General features: G+C 46.7%; 3 protein-coding genes across 3 annotated transcripts; 2 read left to right on the top strand and 1 right to left on the bottom strand.

The window, feature by feature from the left end:
* Positions 1 to 1,322: 1,322 nt before the first annotated feature.
* Positions 1,323 to 4,309, bottom strand: PtA15_14A210 (uncharacterized protein; the record flags this gene model as incomplete). The annotated part of the gene is made up of 7 exons (XM_053162903.1): positions 1,323 to 1,427; positions 1,502 to 1,702; positions 1,776 to 2,837; positions 2,951 to 3,449; positions 3,545 to 3,945; positions 4,030 to 4,215; positions 4,301 to 4,309. 7 exons carry the CDS (start codon positions 4,307 to 4,309, stop codon positions 1,323 to 1,325), a joined length of 2,463 nt encoding a protein of 820 aa, XP_053026882.1.
* A 6,539-nt stretch (positions 4,310 to 10,848) lies between these two features.
* Positions 10,849 to 11,321, top strand: PtA15_14A209 (uncharacterized protein; the record flags this gene model as incomplete). The annotated part of the gene is made up of 2 exons (XM_053162901.1): positions 10,849 to 10,888; positions 10,978 to 11,321. The coding sequence occupies 2 exons, from the start codon at positions 10,849 to 10,851 to the stop codon at positions 11,319 to 11,321; spliced, it is 384 nt and encodes a 127-aa protein (XP_053026881.1).
* A 4,802-nt stretch (positions 11,322 to 16,123) lies between these two features.
* Positions 16,124 to 16,587, top strand: PtA15_14A208 (uncharacterized protein; the record flags this gene model as incomplete). Its single annotated transcript, XM_053162900.1, has 2 exons — positions 16,124 to 16,163; positions 16,286 to 16,587. 2 exons carry the CDS (start codon positions 16,124 to 16,126, stop codon positions 16,585 to 16,587), a joined length of 342 nt encoding a protein of 113 aa, XP_053026880.1.

The following is a 16,587-nucleotide window of genomic DNA, read 5'->3' as shown; positions in this document are numbered from 1 at the left end:
TCTTGTGATTCGCTCTGGGTATCTGCTGGCAGTGGAGTCGGAGGCGGGTCATCACCAGATCGATTTGGTTGCATATTCGGTCCAGTGGAAGAGACTGGAATGTTGCTTTCCTTGCCAGTCGATTCAGCCATGTAGTCAAGGGTTGACGCCAAAAGTTGATAGCTGAGAGTCGATAGGTGTTCCGGTTCGTAGTTGGCAAGCGGATATCTGATAGATTTGGGGGTGGTGGTTGAACGGGTGGATTCGACGGCGGTGGTGGATGCGACGGCGGTGGTGGATGCGACGGCGGTGGTGGATGCGACGGCGGTGGGGGGAGTGGTGGGGTGTGTATTTTTTTGGTTCAGTCGTGCACTGCTCTTTGGCTATGGGGGGCGGTGGGGAGGGGTGTGGGGCTGAGGAGGATGGCAGTGGGGGGGATTCGACGGTGGTGGTGGCTGGATGGTGGGGGATTCGACGGCGGTGTGGGATTCGACGGCGGTGTGGGATTCGACGGCGGTGTGGGATTCGACGGTGGTGGTGGCTGGATGGTGGTGGGTGGCAGGGGATCGGTGGTGCTAGCTGTATCATGTGAGACTCACAGTGCACACGATATCTGCTTGGGTCCCCGCCCCCGGCCTATTCGGGGGTGGCCCGGCGGGACCCAACGGGCCGCCCGCCCCGGCCCGGATACAGTGGCGGGTCTGCCGGGTCGGGCCGACATTGATTTTTTCTCGCAAGGCGTCGCCCGAACCCGACCTGAACCCGGGGCGGGTTCGGGCCGCCCGCCGGCCGGCCCGCCCGATTATCATCCCTAGCTAAGACAGCTTAGGTTACAAGTTCTCAGTTGTCAAAGCATGTGAGTAGCAGTTGGCCAATACCATGTGAGGAAAGAATGAATGCGAGCAGGATTCGGGATGTGCATTTTCTCAGCAATCCAAAACAAGTGTATATTAGTCTGTCCGTGCAAAAACAAAGAGAGAACTGTAATCGGGCACTTCAGGGCAAGACACAGCAACAAAATAAAACGGATCCGCAGAACACTGGGGTATAAAATCATCAGCGTAAAAGCGATGCAGTCAGGAGACGTGCTAAACATTTTTCAGATATTGGTGGGAAATCAAGGGGGGCAATGCGGGCTGCTTATGTTATTTATGTGGACGGTTTGATTGGGAAGTACCCTTCGTTGATGAGTCTGATTAGCTAGAAAACCCTCTGGCAGAGAATTGGGGACATGGTGTAAATCAGAGCCTTAAATAGCGGACGATCATTAGCAAACTTGGTTTCGGGTTTGAGAAACACAAGTGAGATAATGGGATATTGGCAACCGCGGAACAAGTCGACGGCTAGGTTAAGCTTTTCCGGTAATCAATGAAAGCGGAAAGATTGCTCTGAACTTCTTCGGCTTGTTGCCGGAGGGCCGGGTCCTTCCGTTTATCGATTTTCTTGACCTGGTTTAAGCGTACAACGTAACAGTTCATCAACAAGGGAATGAAGTTTTTTTTTTTCAAGAAAAGACGCTTACAATTGCTTGTACCATTGGAAGCGCGGCCTTGATAGTGTCGAGAAAGCCTCGCTGGCGGAACACTGGCTCGTCGTACTCTCTTGTCTCATCCGCGTATACATCAAACATCCCGTCAAGAGCTCCAATGAGCAAGCTGTTAGGGACGTCGCTACCCGGGAGGCTCGCTTTAGAGATTATGTCTATGAGGACATCACCAACAACCTGTTCAAGCAGAGTAAGCGTTAGGAATTATGTTCGATGAAAATGACAATCAAGAGACTCGGATGGTACTTACTGCGTTCTCTTCAACAGATACCTTAGGCCGACTGGCCAAACAGATCAGTGCTGTCAAAGCACGAGCCTTGATGGTTTCGCTTTCAGACGTCCCGAGGAGCTCGACAAGACACTTCGTTTGATCGGGTGTAACCGGCAGTGTCGAGGGAGAAGTTGCAGCGCTCAAAGTCAGGAGGACGCGTGATAGACTCCAGAAGCAAGTTAAAGCCGATGTTAAGAGTTGTTCTCGATGACATTGCTGTGATGATATCGAGCCGTTGGGTGCTTTTTGCTTCCCTTTTCGCGAGAGGTGTGCGTGATGTGCGAGCTCAGCAGTAGTCGACCAACATGATTTCCAAACCTCGAAGAGAGATTCCTGGTTTGTCGAAGCAAATGTCTTTTCAGTATGAGTCGCCGTGCCCTCCAGTCGATCGATTGTGATCATCATGTTATTCAATGCATCGGTTGCGCGCAGGTGGATACCACTTAAAAGTTCACATATCAGGTCCGGGACAGTACCAGTCGGGTTGGACGGCATTCTCTCTGTGCTAATTGCAGTGGGAATGGTGTTTTTCCCCATCGGTTCGGACTCTCGAGATTGGTAGAAGTAGGGGGTCGGCTTGGCCAGGTTGTTCAGATGGCTTAGCAGATGCGAAAAGGGGGTGGATTGGGGGGACTGAACGAAAGGTTCAGACTCTTCAATGTCCATCGCGTTGTTTTGATCCTCGGTCGAATGGCGATCGGATTTGACTCGGTTGGCTTTCGAACCTGATGTGTGTTCCGAGACGGTCGGGATTTCCTCCATATCGACGTCTTCGGTCTGGGATTGCGAGCCCTTCTCTTCATCCGGGTGCTCACTACCATCATTAGAATCGTCCATCTCGTCCTCATCGGCATCTGATCCATTACTGCTGCCTATATCATCGTCAAACCCATCGGCCGAAGCACACCATTCGCCAACAAGTTCGAGAGCGAGCTGGACTAAGGTTAATCGACGCTCTATTGACTCAAGCTTGAGCTCAGCCGGAGAAGGGCCTTGGATGGAGGCTTTGGTGAAGTTGAGATCGGAAAGAGGGGCAGTCGGCTGTGTCGTTGAAAAGTGAGATGTTAATCGCAAAACACTAGCATCAGTTCGTGCCCTTGTAGTAAGAGCAACGAGGGCGCAATGAAGTAAGAAGATAATGATTATTTACGCACGATGGAGTTATGGGCTTCAGCCGCTTCTTCAGCAAGCTGGCGTAAGTCGACTCTCAACTTTGCGATAAGAATATGCGGCATTTTTTCATCGTATTCTGACTTGAAAGGGAGCTCCTCGGCGCGCTTTCTTGTATGCAAGATAATGTTGCGCAAGATACCTATTGATACGACTTTGAGAAGCTCGAGATTTTCATTATCTTCTGCTGAGAATTGTTTGCTTGGCTGGTTGGGTGTGTTGGACAGGGTTATCAGTGGTTCAACCGATAGCTCATCGGAGAAGGCCAGTCGCTTTGATAATTTTGGATGATCTTCGGTGAGCGCATACAGACATTGACCAGATGCCAATGCACAACTGGAGGGTACCACGTGATTAGAGCGTGTCGGCTTGGCCGCCTGGCGCGTGTCTAGGTGATCGGTGAATAGCCGTAGGATGTTAGTTAGTAAGGGAATGATATCTTGAAGAGCGATCACTGAGTCCAACCACTTGGAAGATGTTTCCCTGTTGCCCTTAAAGAAAAAAAACATCTCGTCAGGATTTTACAACCAAGAAAAACTGAAAAGTGCCATCACACAGAAACCCAGCGGGGAACTGACGCTAGAGACCATAAAGTAATAACCACGTTTTCTGAGATCAAAATCAGTCGAGACCAGATTAGTGACTGGGCTGGGGTACTTGGGGCGTCGCTTGGGTTGGTATCTTGAAAATTGGCAATTGAAGCCAGCAGTTTGGAGACGAGGATGTTCAAGGGTTGGAGAATGCCTTTGTTGGCCATCTCTCCGCATACATCTCGTCCACCTTCGATCACCAGGTTGCGTAGTACTCCAGTCACCTCAACAAGGATGTCTTCCTGGTCTGCGTCTTCTGTCAGCCGGTTGATGAGCAGCCGGATTAGGTTTTTGGAAAGGAATAGTTGGCGCGTGGATGCGGAAGAAAGGACGAGGTTGGAAATCGCTGCTAGGGACCATATCCGATCGTGTGAAGAAGAGGATGAGATCTGAAAATGGACAGAGGCGCTCAATATTGTCAGTGACAATTCTATCCCTTTTTATCACTTGAAACAATCAAAAAAAAAAAAAACCTTGTCCAAGACCGCGATTGTAGCTTGCCGCTCGCTCTGTTGGTTTTGGTTTTTAGATTTCTTGGCTTTTGATTTGGATACCACTTCCGGTGTTGCTGGTGAAGATGGTTTAGGTTGATCCTCATGAGTGATAGGTGCGCCATTGGCATGGTGTCTAGCGGACCGAATACGCCTCTTGTATTGAGCCTACCCCGAAATTAGTGCAGAAAATTTTGTCAGAATCAGTCGCTGTAGGGGTAAGAGCAGCAACAGAGGGAGTGACTGTACCTACTTTGCCCATGTTATCGGAGAAGTCTGTAGAGAGTTCGGGCCTTTGAGGGTATGACGGTGGGGCAGGAATGTTGAACTTGACCAAATCGAGATGTGTCCGACAGGATGTGGTCGCGCCAGTTAGGGCTACCGGAGCCTCGCAAGAATATTCAAAATAGGCCCAGGCCTAGGCCCCCTACATCAACCCAAGCCCTCCCTCTTGGCTCTACATGGCACCTAACTTAACACAAGTCCCCCCTGGTGGGAGGCTCGCTGTGGCTGGCCGCGAAGCGGCCCCTCCCGCAGGGAGGGACTTGCGCGTAATGTCAAAATTTTGGCTGGGAAAGAAATCACAAATGGCTGGAGGGAAAATATTAAGCCTCAGCCAGCCTCCCCCTCAGGTCCTGTGGACCTGCCCCAAAGCCAAAAGATACTTCTGGACCTCAGCTTTCATTTGGCACAGGTCTCATCTCCTCAATCCAAACCATTTGCACTGTACTAATGGTTTAAAAATAAAAAAACATGAAGAAATGTAAACTAAGGATGCGCAACCATCATGCCTGGTGGATCCTGGATCCGCAAACCTGCAGATCCTACACATGTAGTGTTGCATTTTGTTGCATATAGGAAACTCAATTGTGCATATTATCAGAAAATCCGAAAATGGATCTTCAGAGCAATGTAATATCCTTCAGGGTTTCTTTGAACTTCAAAATGGATTCCTTCAATCAGTTTTGGAGCTTTTCGCTAAAAATTTTGGGTGAGGGTGCGCATCAGCACTGACAATGAAACTGTCTATTCAGTTTTTTTGTACATATTTTGCTGATTTTTAAATAATTATTTAGTGGTTTTGGGGTTGAATATCCTTCCTTTCCCTGCCAGACTTCAGACATTAGGCGTAAGCCTCTCCTGCGGAGAGCCCTCCGGGCGGGGTCCCCTGGACCCTCCGTTCGAGAGGCTTAGTTAAGCTAGACATGGCACGGCTGCGGGGCTCCCCCGAAGTCCGAGTGCCTAAATTATTTAAGGGCCTGTACCATAGCAACTCAAAAAGCAGTTTTTTGGCCGGAAATCTGCTTTTCTTACAGAAAACAGTTTCCCCTCAAAAACGTGTACCATAGCACCCGTTTTTGGGGGGATCCAGTAATCAATTTCCTTCAGAAATTGCCAATTTCCAGAAACAGGTCTGACCCTGTTTTCTCAAGCAATTTCCACACTCGCTGCGCCCGCCCGTCCCACCTCTCGGACAATACAACACTCTCATCCCGGATAGTCCTGCCACCGATACAAAGTATTGGTTTGAGAGGAGCTCTGTCCTCCACCTTCCCGGACCATCTATCATATAGGTCCGAGAGGAATCCTCCCCTCTTTCCACCTGATATAACTTGATTGGTCCGAGAGGAAGTAGTGGACTCTGGAGTGTTCCCCTCGGACCGATACAATGTATAGGTATCGGTCTGAGAGGATCTGTCTCCTCTTCTCCCTTGGACGGAACAATCTAATTCCTTCATATCACTCAAAACCACCCCTTCTTCCTCTCCACCTGATTTGACTAGATTGGCTCGAGAGGAAGAAGGGGTGTTTGTATAAATGGTAGACGAATTACTTTATTTTAACAGTTATTTAACAAAAGAATTCAATAAAAGTAATACACTTGAAAAATAGAACCACAACAGTTAGATCTTGTTAAGCTATGACTATTTAATGATAATGAAAAGAAATACCTAAAAGAAAGAACCAGTGCAAAAACAAATCTTGACCAAGAACAATAATCGGCGACAGCAAGTACACGGAGATATCACAACGTAATAGCCTGGAAGAAATGTTAAGTTGATTGTCAACACTCGGTGTCTCCAGATGTTGCAGATAAGAAGCATAAAGTCACTACCTGCCCAGAGACTAAAACTAGCTCCTCCTGAGTACTTAGAGTCGATGATAGTTGAGCTTGATGGTTGATTTGATCAAAGAGGTGTGTTTGATTGAGATTGTCTTTGAGTAAACTGGGTAGTCAATGGTTGAATCACAAGTGATTGATTGAGGAATTGAGATGCAAGAAAGAGTTGATGAAGAAAACGGAAAAAACGGAAAGGGGAAGAATAAGGTTGTCGGCAAGATGATGGTTGCTGATCAGAGATCTCGGAGGCGGTAGTCCGATTGATTGCCATATACCATATGCATGACCGCATGCATAAACTAACAACAAAACTCAATTTTTGGGTTTACGCAACAGTGTTTTCCCCTTGGACCAATACAATGTGCCTGGGGGTGGGGGTTTGTCTCCCTTTCCCCTCGGACAGAGCGGTCCGTTTTCCCCTCGGACGGAGAGGTCTGTTTATTGGTCAGGACAGACTTGTCTGCCTCTTCCTCTCTGACCGACACAGCTCAATTGGTCTGAGAGGAAGGAGAGGTTTGGCCCTCCTGCCTTCTGTTGTGGACCAATACGTGTTTACCGGCCTGATGTTGAGGAACCCCATCGGCCTCAGACTGCATAATATATGTGTTACTAGAGTACAAGGCGGCTACGCCGCCGCAACCCCAGGGCGTCAATTCCACAGCCCACCGCCGGCCCAAGGCCCAAGCCCAGCGGCCAAAGGCACAAGGGCCAAGGTTGCCACCCGCGCAACGGACACCCCCGCAGGCTTTACGCTCATTTTAATCAGCCATCTGGCAATGCCCCGCAAATATGCCCAAAATGACCGCAGGTACCCGCACCCGCCACGAGTACCCGGGTCCACTCAGCGATCTCTAATTGACAGTAAGTACCCTCTTTCACTGACCTTGTTTATATCAGAGGAAACCCTGTTGCTCTTGACTTCTCTTCCCTTCTTCCAACCCTCAAAGATCAATCAGGTTATCTCTTGTTAAGACCTTAAAAACCAGAGCAGAGTAGAAACCCTACTTCTGATTCCCACCACCGTTTCCTTGGTGTGAGTGGAGACTGTTGCACTCTTTCAGCACAGTTGGCAGCCTACATTTCCAGTTAGAGCTTGGCCCATATTAAATCTTAATAAAAGATCATCTCTCTCTACTGCTTGTATTTCTTTATCCCAAAAAATTCAATCAGTGCCCACCCAACTTACTTTTGTCATGTCGTCACTTTAGAGACACAGGCTCACAGATATCAAGGTAAATACAAGCATGAGTGTTTTATAATTAGGGGGTTTCACAATTGAAATTTGTAGGACACATTTTCAGGTATTCATGAACATTTTTTTCAAAAGTTGATTAATTGCATTGATTGATCAGTATCACCTGCTGCTTTCCATCTTACCAAAATTCTTGAATTCTGGTCATATAGGTCTTAAATCTAGCTCCAAAGTTTTGTAAAATTTGACTGTGAATAACCTTCTTGTTTCACTGCCTGCATGTAAAGTACTGCTCAAAAGATACAAATTTTCAGATGTGCTACAGCCACATTGGTCTTTTTGTCATTCATCAAGTGTTGCAGAAACCTATCCTCACTTTTTCAGTGGAACCAGTTGTAATTCACATTGACAGAAAATTCAGCAGCTTATAAAAATGAGCCTCCATTCCAGTCAAAATTCTGTCCAGTTTCAGGATTGTTTTTTTCCCTTTTGTCTGATGATTCATGATTGTTGGGCTGCAAATATATTGAGTCCAGGACTCAATTCACTTGACCTTTTACAATATTCAAAGTTTGTTTGACCTTAAAAGCTTCACAAACAGCATAATTTCATGTTGGGGTAGGTCTGAGCTCAAGACTCAAGTTCAGCACCAAGTTGTACTCCCAATAAAACAAGATAGTTGGGGTTGTTGCATGAGCCCAATAACTTGGACACCACCGGCTGGGGCCATCAAATGGTCATGAGGCCTGGCACCACTGGCTTTGGAGGTGTCACCCTGGGATTGGCCCGCAGCTTCGGGAACTGGAAGATAAAGTAGCGCACCCCGTTGAGGCTGATGATGGGGGGGAAGTGTCTGAAGGCGCCGGCATGGGTGGTGCGAGCCTCGCCGCTGGCGCGCGGGCCGGAGACGCCAGCGGCGACGGGAATCGAAGGGCCGCGTGTGCGGGGCGAGTAGCACGGCTTGGACCCGCCGGGCTCATCTGATAAGGGCTTGCTGGATGGTGGTGTGTCCGGAGAGACCAGGCCAGCGGGGAAGGTGCGCGGACTGTCGGGGAGGTCCGGGTGGCTTGACTGGCCGCCACCGCCGCCTCCGTCGAAGCCGGGGGATTAACGCTCGTGGGGGACAAGTATGTAGAGTGAGCTAGGCGAGTAGACGGGCTCCTAATTCGGGTTTAAATGGCGCAGCGTCGCAAGGGTGCGAATGTTGGAGGCGCCACCAACCCGCAAGCAGTTTCTTGTTTTGATTGCTCCGAAAGGGTGCGGACTGTTGCGGACGATGTATCAGGGCTGCTGTTTCAGGTCGTCCGCGAAAATGAGGGGTTTGACTTGATGGGGTGAACATAAAAAGGCGTCCTGGCCGTGTCCTATCCTCCACGGATCCAGTTCCCCTCTCGCACTTGCGGAGGTAGAACACAATCCGTCGGTCGATAACCCTCTCCACCCTTGCCTTTGTAGGGGCCCGAGGGGGTTAATCTTATTTCTCTCTCCCCTGTCGCACTTGCGCAGGCTGATAGAAACCCCTCCGCCTTTGCACTTGCAATTGCCCCAGGAAAAATGTATTATTCTGCCCCCCTGCTGCACTTGCACAGGCTGGTCAAAAAAAAAAAGAACACACAAAAAAAACCTCCCCTGTTGCGCTTGTGCAGGCTGAGCAATTCATTTGAAACCAACCATTTGCCCGCCTCTCTCCCCTTGCATTTGCAACAGGCAGAGGAGGGAGAATCCGGTCCCTTTTCATTCATGTTTCATGAATTGGGGGATCAGTCCGAGGCATTAATGTTCGGGGACTTTAAATTTAATTTTCACAGCAGCAAAGTCAAACATACTTCTGCCTGAAAAGATGGGAAATGTGGGAAACATTGCCAAGTTGGCCACTGCCACACTGGCAGCCCCCTTTTGGGGCCTTTTTGGAAAGGGGGAGGGTGAACCCATGAACCAAATTTCCACAAAAGTGTGGATTTAATATACTTAGACACAAAAGTGTGGATTTAATATACTTAGATGTATGTATGTACATACATAGTCCAAGCGGAGAAGATTCTTGCAGCAAGCAACTTGGTGAAGAAACTTGTGGTTATGGTACACGTTTATGCAGAGCTGTTTTTATAGCTTGATAAACAGAATATTGAAAAAAAGAAAGCTGTTTTCCTCGCGCGGGAAAAACAGATTTCATATGGAACAGGCCCTAAATATGTTGTTGTAGGCGGTAGAGGAGATGAGAGGCAAAGAGTAGAAGAGGGTTGAAGTTCTGAGCCAGAGTTGGTTACCAAGCTTATCTAAGTCCCTACAAGGGGGGGTCCACAAGAGGGACTTGACACAAGCAGTGAAAGTTAGGGTGGCAGAAGCAGAAAATCAGCCTCAATGGCACCACCTTACTTGCCCTCTGCAATTTGCATGGCACGGTAGACGCCGATTGAATTGTTTGTTTACCATCTGAATTTGAGGAATGTTCTCAAAAAAAAACTGGTGGAAAAGTAAAGTAAAACCATGGGCATGACCATGAGAAATCTGTTTCCCGAATGCTCAGGAGAAATATCATCAAGTATGATTCAGTGACAATGGGTGGCGTAGCGCTTGCGTGCTATATAAATCCTGACCAAAATCCATAATGTTCTAGGCCTGGGGATACTAGGTCCTCCTCCCAGTTGAAACAACACCACAGGTATTTTGACCCTCCGCGCAAAGGTCTTACTTACCGAAGTGATGATTCTGTTACCGATTTGACTTTGACCGTTTGAATAACTGAGGAATAGTAAAAAAAATCAACACTTCTGTGCACTATTGGAAGAAAAAACACGTACTAAAATGAACCTACGGTATCAGACACAAAAGCAAACAGACATAATGGGAGAGTTTGTTCTTGCTCTCCCTTGGACACAGAACACAGGCTTCCTAACCAGTACCTTGAGTCAAATTTTGGGGATCACATCTATTCTTGCCCTTGACTTAACGCGCTACTCTAGATACTTTCAACCCAACTCCCAGAGGCGGGATTGTCACCATTGGATAGGGGGGCGCGAATAATAGGTGGATTATAATGAGGAAACCCGCGGTAGCATTGTTCAGCTCAGCAGCTGAGTATGATTGACTTCTGATGGGCGCGGGCAACAGTCTCGTGAGGACTGAGTAGTTACAGCGCGCACCGCGGTGCAGCAATAATGGACAAAGGAAGCAGCTTTTGCATGTAAAGCAAGCAGCACCTGGGCTCAGCTTCAAATTCTTCCAATATAAATAAGCCGGTGAATCTGCCATTTATTTTCTCTCATCACAAGCCATTGAGCAATTAGTACTGCCCCCCACCCCCCCACCCCCTTTTCTCCCCACTCTCCTCCCCTTACACTAGACTCAAGGTAAGAACTATTGCCGGTATACATACTCCAGACCACATACACTGACTCACCCTCCAAAAAAAAACCTGATCCATCCTATATGTCTAATTCTGATCATTCTCTAGCGCTAGGCAAAAGGGCACCCGGTTTAGATCAAGATGGGGGAGCTTCCCCAACCAGAAAAGGCGCAAGCCCTTGGTAAGTGATTTTGTGAAGGAGAAGGTCTTAACAGATATATACTTTAGCTATCTTAATTGCTTACTTTTTGCAACCATCTTATTATGTAGACTTACTCCGGCGCTTCAGACTCGCTTGTCAAGATCCATCCTACCTTGCCTTGGTCCGTCGCGCGTCAAAGATTGACCTTTACTTGTCGGTGCCGTCGAAGGTGATGAGCCTGAAAGAGATGGTCGCGCGGGCTGATGCGCTCCAAGACACCGTCGACCACCCCCGGCTCTGGACCTTGCGGCGCCAGTACCACGGTGGTACCCAGAAAAACCATGGCACTCCGCCTGCTCCTCGACCCGGTGCTCACGACCAACTTCCCACTCGCCCTGCTCCGGCTCCTCAAGAAGAACAGCCTTCGCCAGCGTTCAACTACATGGTTGATGCCATGTCAAGATTGACATAAGCGCTCGGCCGACCTCAATCTGTGCAAATTTTCTCTCTTACCAACTTGCACAGATTAGAACCATATTTCCTCTCTCCTTATACTTTCTTGATGAAATTCTTAACCTCTCTTGTACTCTATACCCCTAAAATCATCATAAGTGTAATTTGTAAACATTTTTTTTTCTCAATCAGGTGTAATATTAGCCTACCTCCCATCCTTTGGATCACCTTGTTAACCTTCCGGAGCTCTGTCAACATTGAGAAACAAGCAAAAGGTTCAAACAAAGGTGCAGCCGCTGCACCACAGAAAGCGCAGCGGCTTTGGCCGCCGCTTTGTTGCGCTGAAAGCAGCGGCCCCACCCGCTGCGCCACCGCTTTTTGGGTTGGAGAAAAAGCGGGTACCCGCTACTTTCAGCGGTCTCTTTTGAGGTACATGTGCGAATCGATACAGCCATTTAGTAGTCAGAGGCTGGTAGTCGTCGCTTGAGTGAGTGTGGGCCCAGAGAAAGGACTGAAGACTATATATTATCGGGCTGGCCATCTATTTTGTACGCCTCCCCGGACAATTTCGATTTCAGGATTCGTACTCTTGAGTTAACTGCTGGACACAGGGGAAACCAGGTGAGGGATCGTCGGTACCTATTTCGTTGGACGTTTGGGAAGAGAGCCGTTCAGTCTCACAGGGACTGAGCTTTCCGTGTTGATGGTTTGCCCCAGCTTAACATACACTCGAACGGAGGGTCGGGGGGACCCCGCGCGGAGCGCTCTCCGTCCCAATTTTGGCCCGAGCTGAAATAATATTTGGTTGGAAGAAAAAAAAGGTCTGATCATTTCAAGTGTAATAAAAACAAAAACAAAGAAATGGGCAGACAATCTTGTAGCCTTGATTTCTGCGCAAATTTGGACACCTGTGCCAGCCTCTCAATCAAAGCATTTCAATCCCTAGTGACAAAAGTGTCCCGGAATCTAGGTCAAGGCAGCAAAAAAAAATTGCAAACCAGGTAGTGAGTTTTGGAGATCCATCTATGGATCCAAATTTGGTGACACAGATTTTCTGGCCTTTTTCTGACTGTGTCTACTATTGTGCGCACAAGCTCAACGGTTGAATCCAATCCTGTTACAGGCCCAGTCTTTGTCAATCCGCAAGAGCGGGATGTCTGTTTTGCAGAAAGGCAAGCAGGGATTTCTTTGGGGTAAGGCTGTTTTCTTGGATTACTTGCCAGATCCACATCAGCCTGATGTGGTCCGGAACCTTTACCGGTTTTTACAAATTCACTGGTAGCATGCTTTGATTAGTATCTGTACTTTGATGGGTTTGATGCTGGTGTTGATGAAGGTGACTGGCCAGAGCTGGCCAAAGGGAAGCATGGTGGTGATCTTAACTTACATAAAATTTTTCAAGAATCTACAACATACAACCTAGAAAGCATTCAGATTGATGGATCCACAGGATCTACAAGCAATACAGCCTTGTGAATAATTGTGCAGATCCGTTTCTTGAGAGGTCATTTTTCAAAAATTTATTCAAAATACATCAATGGTGACAAAAATCTTCTGATTAGACCAAATTGTAGAGGAGATGAGAAAGGGTCAGACATTTGGAGTTGCTGGGAGTGGAGCCATTAGAAAGTTAAAAAAATTTACAGCCAATTGGCAGTTTCTGCTCCACTATGGAATTGGGCAATAATTGATTACTTCCTGGGGGCATTGAGAGAGCTGATTCTCCCAACACTGTTATTATATACCACACGTCTGTCTGGTGCGTGCACGGGCTTTATGGTATCATGACACCCATCCTGTACCACGTGCTTATCTGGTGCATTCACAGGCTTGATGGTAGTATGACACCCACCCTTACTCTACATCTTCCTGAGCCTGTCCCACTTTTTACATTTATGGACTGGGGGAAAATTGTTGGTTCCTGCTTGATAACTTTCAAAGAATGTTTTATCAACCAGAGTACAAGGATTTGGTTGAACATCCAATCATCAAATTTGCCGCTATGAACCCCACCGCAGGGGGGTTGAAACTGATGCAAGCCCTTTTTCAGTGAAATTTTTCTTGAGTTCCTTCTCTTTTGCTTGTATCTCCTTTGCAGTCAAAGGTAGCTTGAATCATGAATTGATTGACTTGGCTTGCTCTGAAGATGGGGCTCAATGAATATTTCCATCACAATGCTTGAGGAGGTTTCTGCGTGTACCAGCCCCTTTTTGATAAGCAGTGTGACACCAGTGGCATTTGTGGAGCATGGGCTCAGTCTAGTGCAATATTTAAGAATAACATAAATTTTTGTTGTAATGAGACAATGATATCCAAAGAAAATTTACTTACCATGCCTTTTGCACACAGGTAGATTAAAGTAATCATTAATGCCCTGGAATTTGGATTCCTTTTCTGGTCTATTATTCTTGTGAAGTGTGAACTAGTTTTTTGTATTGGAATAATGTGACATACCAATCATCTGAAATTTTTTGGTCACATTGGAGTCAGGCTGGCAGTTTGCCTCAGAGTTGGAATTGGATTTTGTTGAGATAGTGTATTAGCATTTCCCTATGTAGTATGCTTCTAACCTATACACCCACAACTTAGCCTATATTATACATATATATAGTCTAGTTTTTCTTCTTACTGTTATCCTTCTACACTGAATGATAATTATGCTTTGACTCTCCGTGCTCAGAATCTGTCCTTGACACTCCGTCAAACCTACCTTAGTCTTGTGTCACCCAGTTACCCTCAACAGATTTGGATTTGGACTCAAGGTTTCCAGTTGATTGAACCACTATTCAGCAATATGTTTCTTCTTCTGTTTTTTTCTTCTTCTTTGTCTTGGGTTGTGCGTAAATACTAGTTGAAGTTGATGAGGATGGTCTGGATCGCTTTTTCCTAGATTTTCACACTGCTTGAGAGGCCAAAAACATTTGAGAGTCACTGTGTGATATAAAGTATTTGGGATCATTGCGGACAGGTGTGGTTAATATTGTTGACTGGTGAGCCGGTGTTCAAGACTGAAAGGGGGTGGATTGGCCTGTTGGTGGCTGAGAGGGGGGTGGAGAAGCCATTTGCTGTCTTGAAGAACAACCCTGATCCATCTTGGTATTGGCGGAGTTTGGAGGTTCCTAGGCCAGAAAACAGATAACTGGGAGCTGAATTTCCCTCAACTGACTCTGGTGAGACTGTGCCACATGCTGCCACCCACCCCCGGTACTCAAACAGTAGACATGCCAATACCGGCAGGAGACACAACCTCCATGCAAAATTGATCAGTAGAGTTATAGAATTGTTCTTCTGTTTAAAGAACAGCAATATCCAAACTCTGTTCCTACACAAATATATGTAAACAAGGAAGAATAAGGATCAGAACAGTATTAAGTAAAGGGGTTCCACCAACAGCAATGTTGTGAAATTGGAGTGATCTTCTGACACTCTTCTGTCACCCAATTTCTGATACAATGTGATAAAAGCATTTTCTTGCCTGCTAATTGTGGTTTCAGTGGCAGGCACACACCCATGAGTTTGGTATTGGGTGTGGATATTCAAATTTGGCTAAAAAACAGCTGCAGCTACCCACCTGCACATGGGTCCCTGGTTAAAAAGTCCCTGTCTCTAATATTGTAGCTATTTTTATTTATCTATATCCCTTGTGCTTGTGGAACACACAACTATTATACTGTAACATAAAATGACTGTTTGTTTTTTCTTCATTTTTTCATGGTTGGATAAAGTAATGGTACTATACTTCCTGAACCAGTTACTTGAAGTTGTGGGGTTACAATGCCTTTAAATTAGAACATCCCCTGAAATGAGCCAACACAGACCTAGACAGATTTTTTTTTTCTTATTGGGGTGTAGCATGCAGAAATTGAACTTACGGCTGCAGAGCGGCAACAGGAACCACAATGGCCCCTACTGACTTGACTATCTTACATGTGAAGTGGCTCTTGATAATAGTTAACTGGTATATTTATGTTAATGTTTACCACTACTGATGGCTTGTTATCTATTCAATCAAAATGGATAACATAACCCAGTCGCCAGTTATTGATAATTGGGCAGTAACATAACACAAAATTTTTCATTAAATTTTCATTACTGGTTAAAGATGAAATCATGAACCACCATTGGTACAATCAATATATGTAGCAGTCAGACTCAAACCGTTCAGGGGGTTCACATTTTGATATTTTTCTTCTACACAAAAAATGCAAACCAGAGGAGCAATTAAGGTTTGTGCTTACAAGGTCAAGCCAATTTGGATGAAGAGTTAAGAGATCACCCAAACCAGTAAGCAGTGCAGCATAAGCAAACTAGAAGTGTTGATGCTCAAATGGGAACCACCCACCTATAATTTTACCTTACCAAAACTGATTTTGACTTGGAATTGCATGCCACAGTACCCAATTTTCGGCCAAGATCAAAATTCAACTATGAATCAGAAAGAATATTGAATATTTTCGGAAAAAGGGGCAGCTGTAATTAGAAACTTGGCCTTTCTCTGCCTTTAGAAGCAGGATACACATAGACTATAGGTTTTCTAACCGGGACCAGCTTGGATCACAAGTTTACATCTTACCCTTGATTTAACGCACTCTCAAGATGGTTTCAACCCGCATTGCTGGTTTTGAATAACATGCAGATTCAAATGAAGGCACCCAGGGCAGTGATGTTCAGCTGAGCCGCACCGCACTGCTGAGCGTAAATATCTTCTCGTGATACCGCGCGGGCAGCCGTCTTTTGAAGACTCAGCAGCTATAGCGCGTATATAATGCAGTTCTGATCATTTTCCAGTGCTAGGCAAAAAGACACTGGATTTAGTTCAAGATGGAGGAGCTTCCCCAATCAGAAGCGACTCAAGCCCTTGGTAAGTGATTTTGTAAAGGAGAATGTCTTAATAGAGATATACTATAGCTATCTTAATCGCTTACTTTTTGTGCCATTCTTATTTTGTAAATGTACTCCGGCGCTTCAAACTCGCCTGTGAAGATCCAGCCTACCGGGAATCGGTCCGTCGCGCGTCAAAAATTGACCTTTACTTGTCGGTACGTGCGAAGGTGATCAGCCTGAAAGAGATGCTCACCAAGGAATGCACTTGCCAAGGCACCGTCGACCACATCCGGCTCTGGATCTTGCGGAGCCAGTACGACGGTGCCCCTCAGAAAGACCATGGCACACCGCCTGCTCCTCGACTGGGTGTGCAAGGCCTACTTCACCCTCGTCCTCTTCTTGCAGCTCCCCAGGAAGAACAGGATGCGCCCGGGTTGATTCAACTGGTTGATGCAATGTGA

Source organism: Puccinia triticina, chromosome 14A (genome assembly GCF_026914185.1).
Source record: "Puccinia triticina chromosome 14A, complete sequence".
NCBI lineage: Eukaryota > Fungi > Basidiomycota > Pucciniomycetes > Pucciniales > Pucciniaceae > Puccinia > Puccinia triticina.
This window is presented reverse-complemented; position numbering and strand designations above follow the sequence as displayed.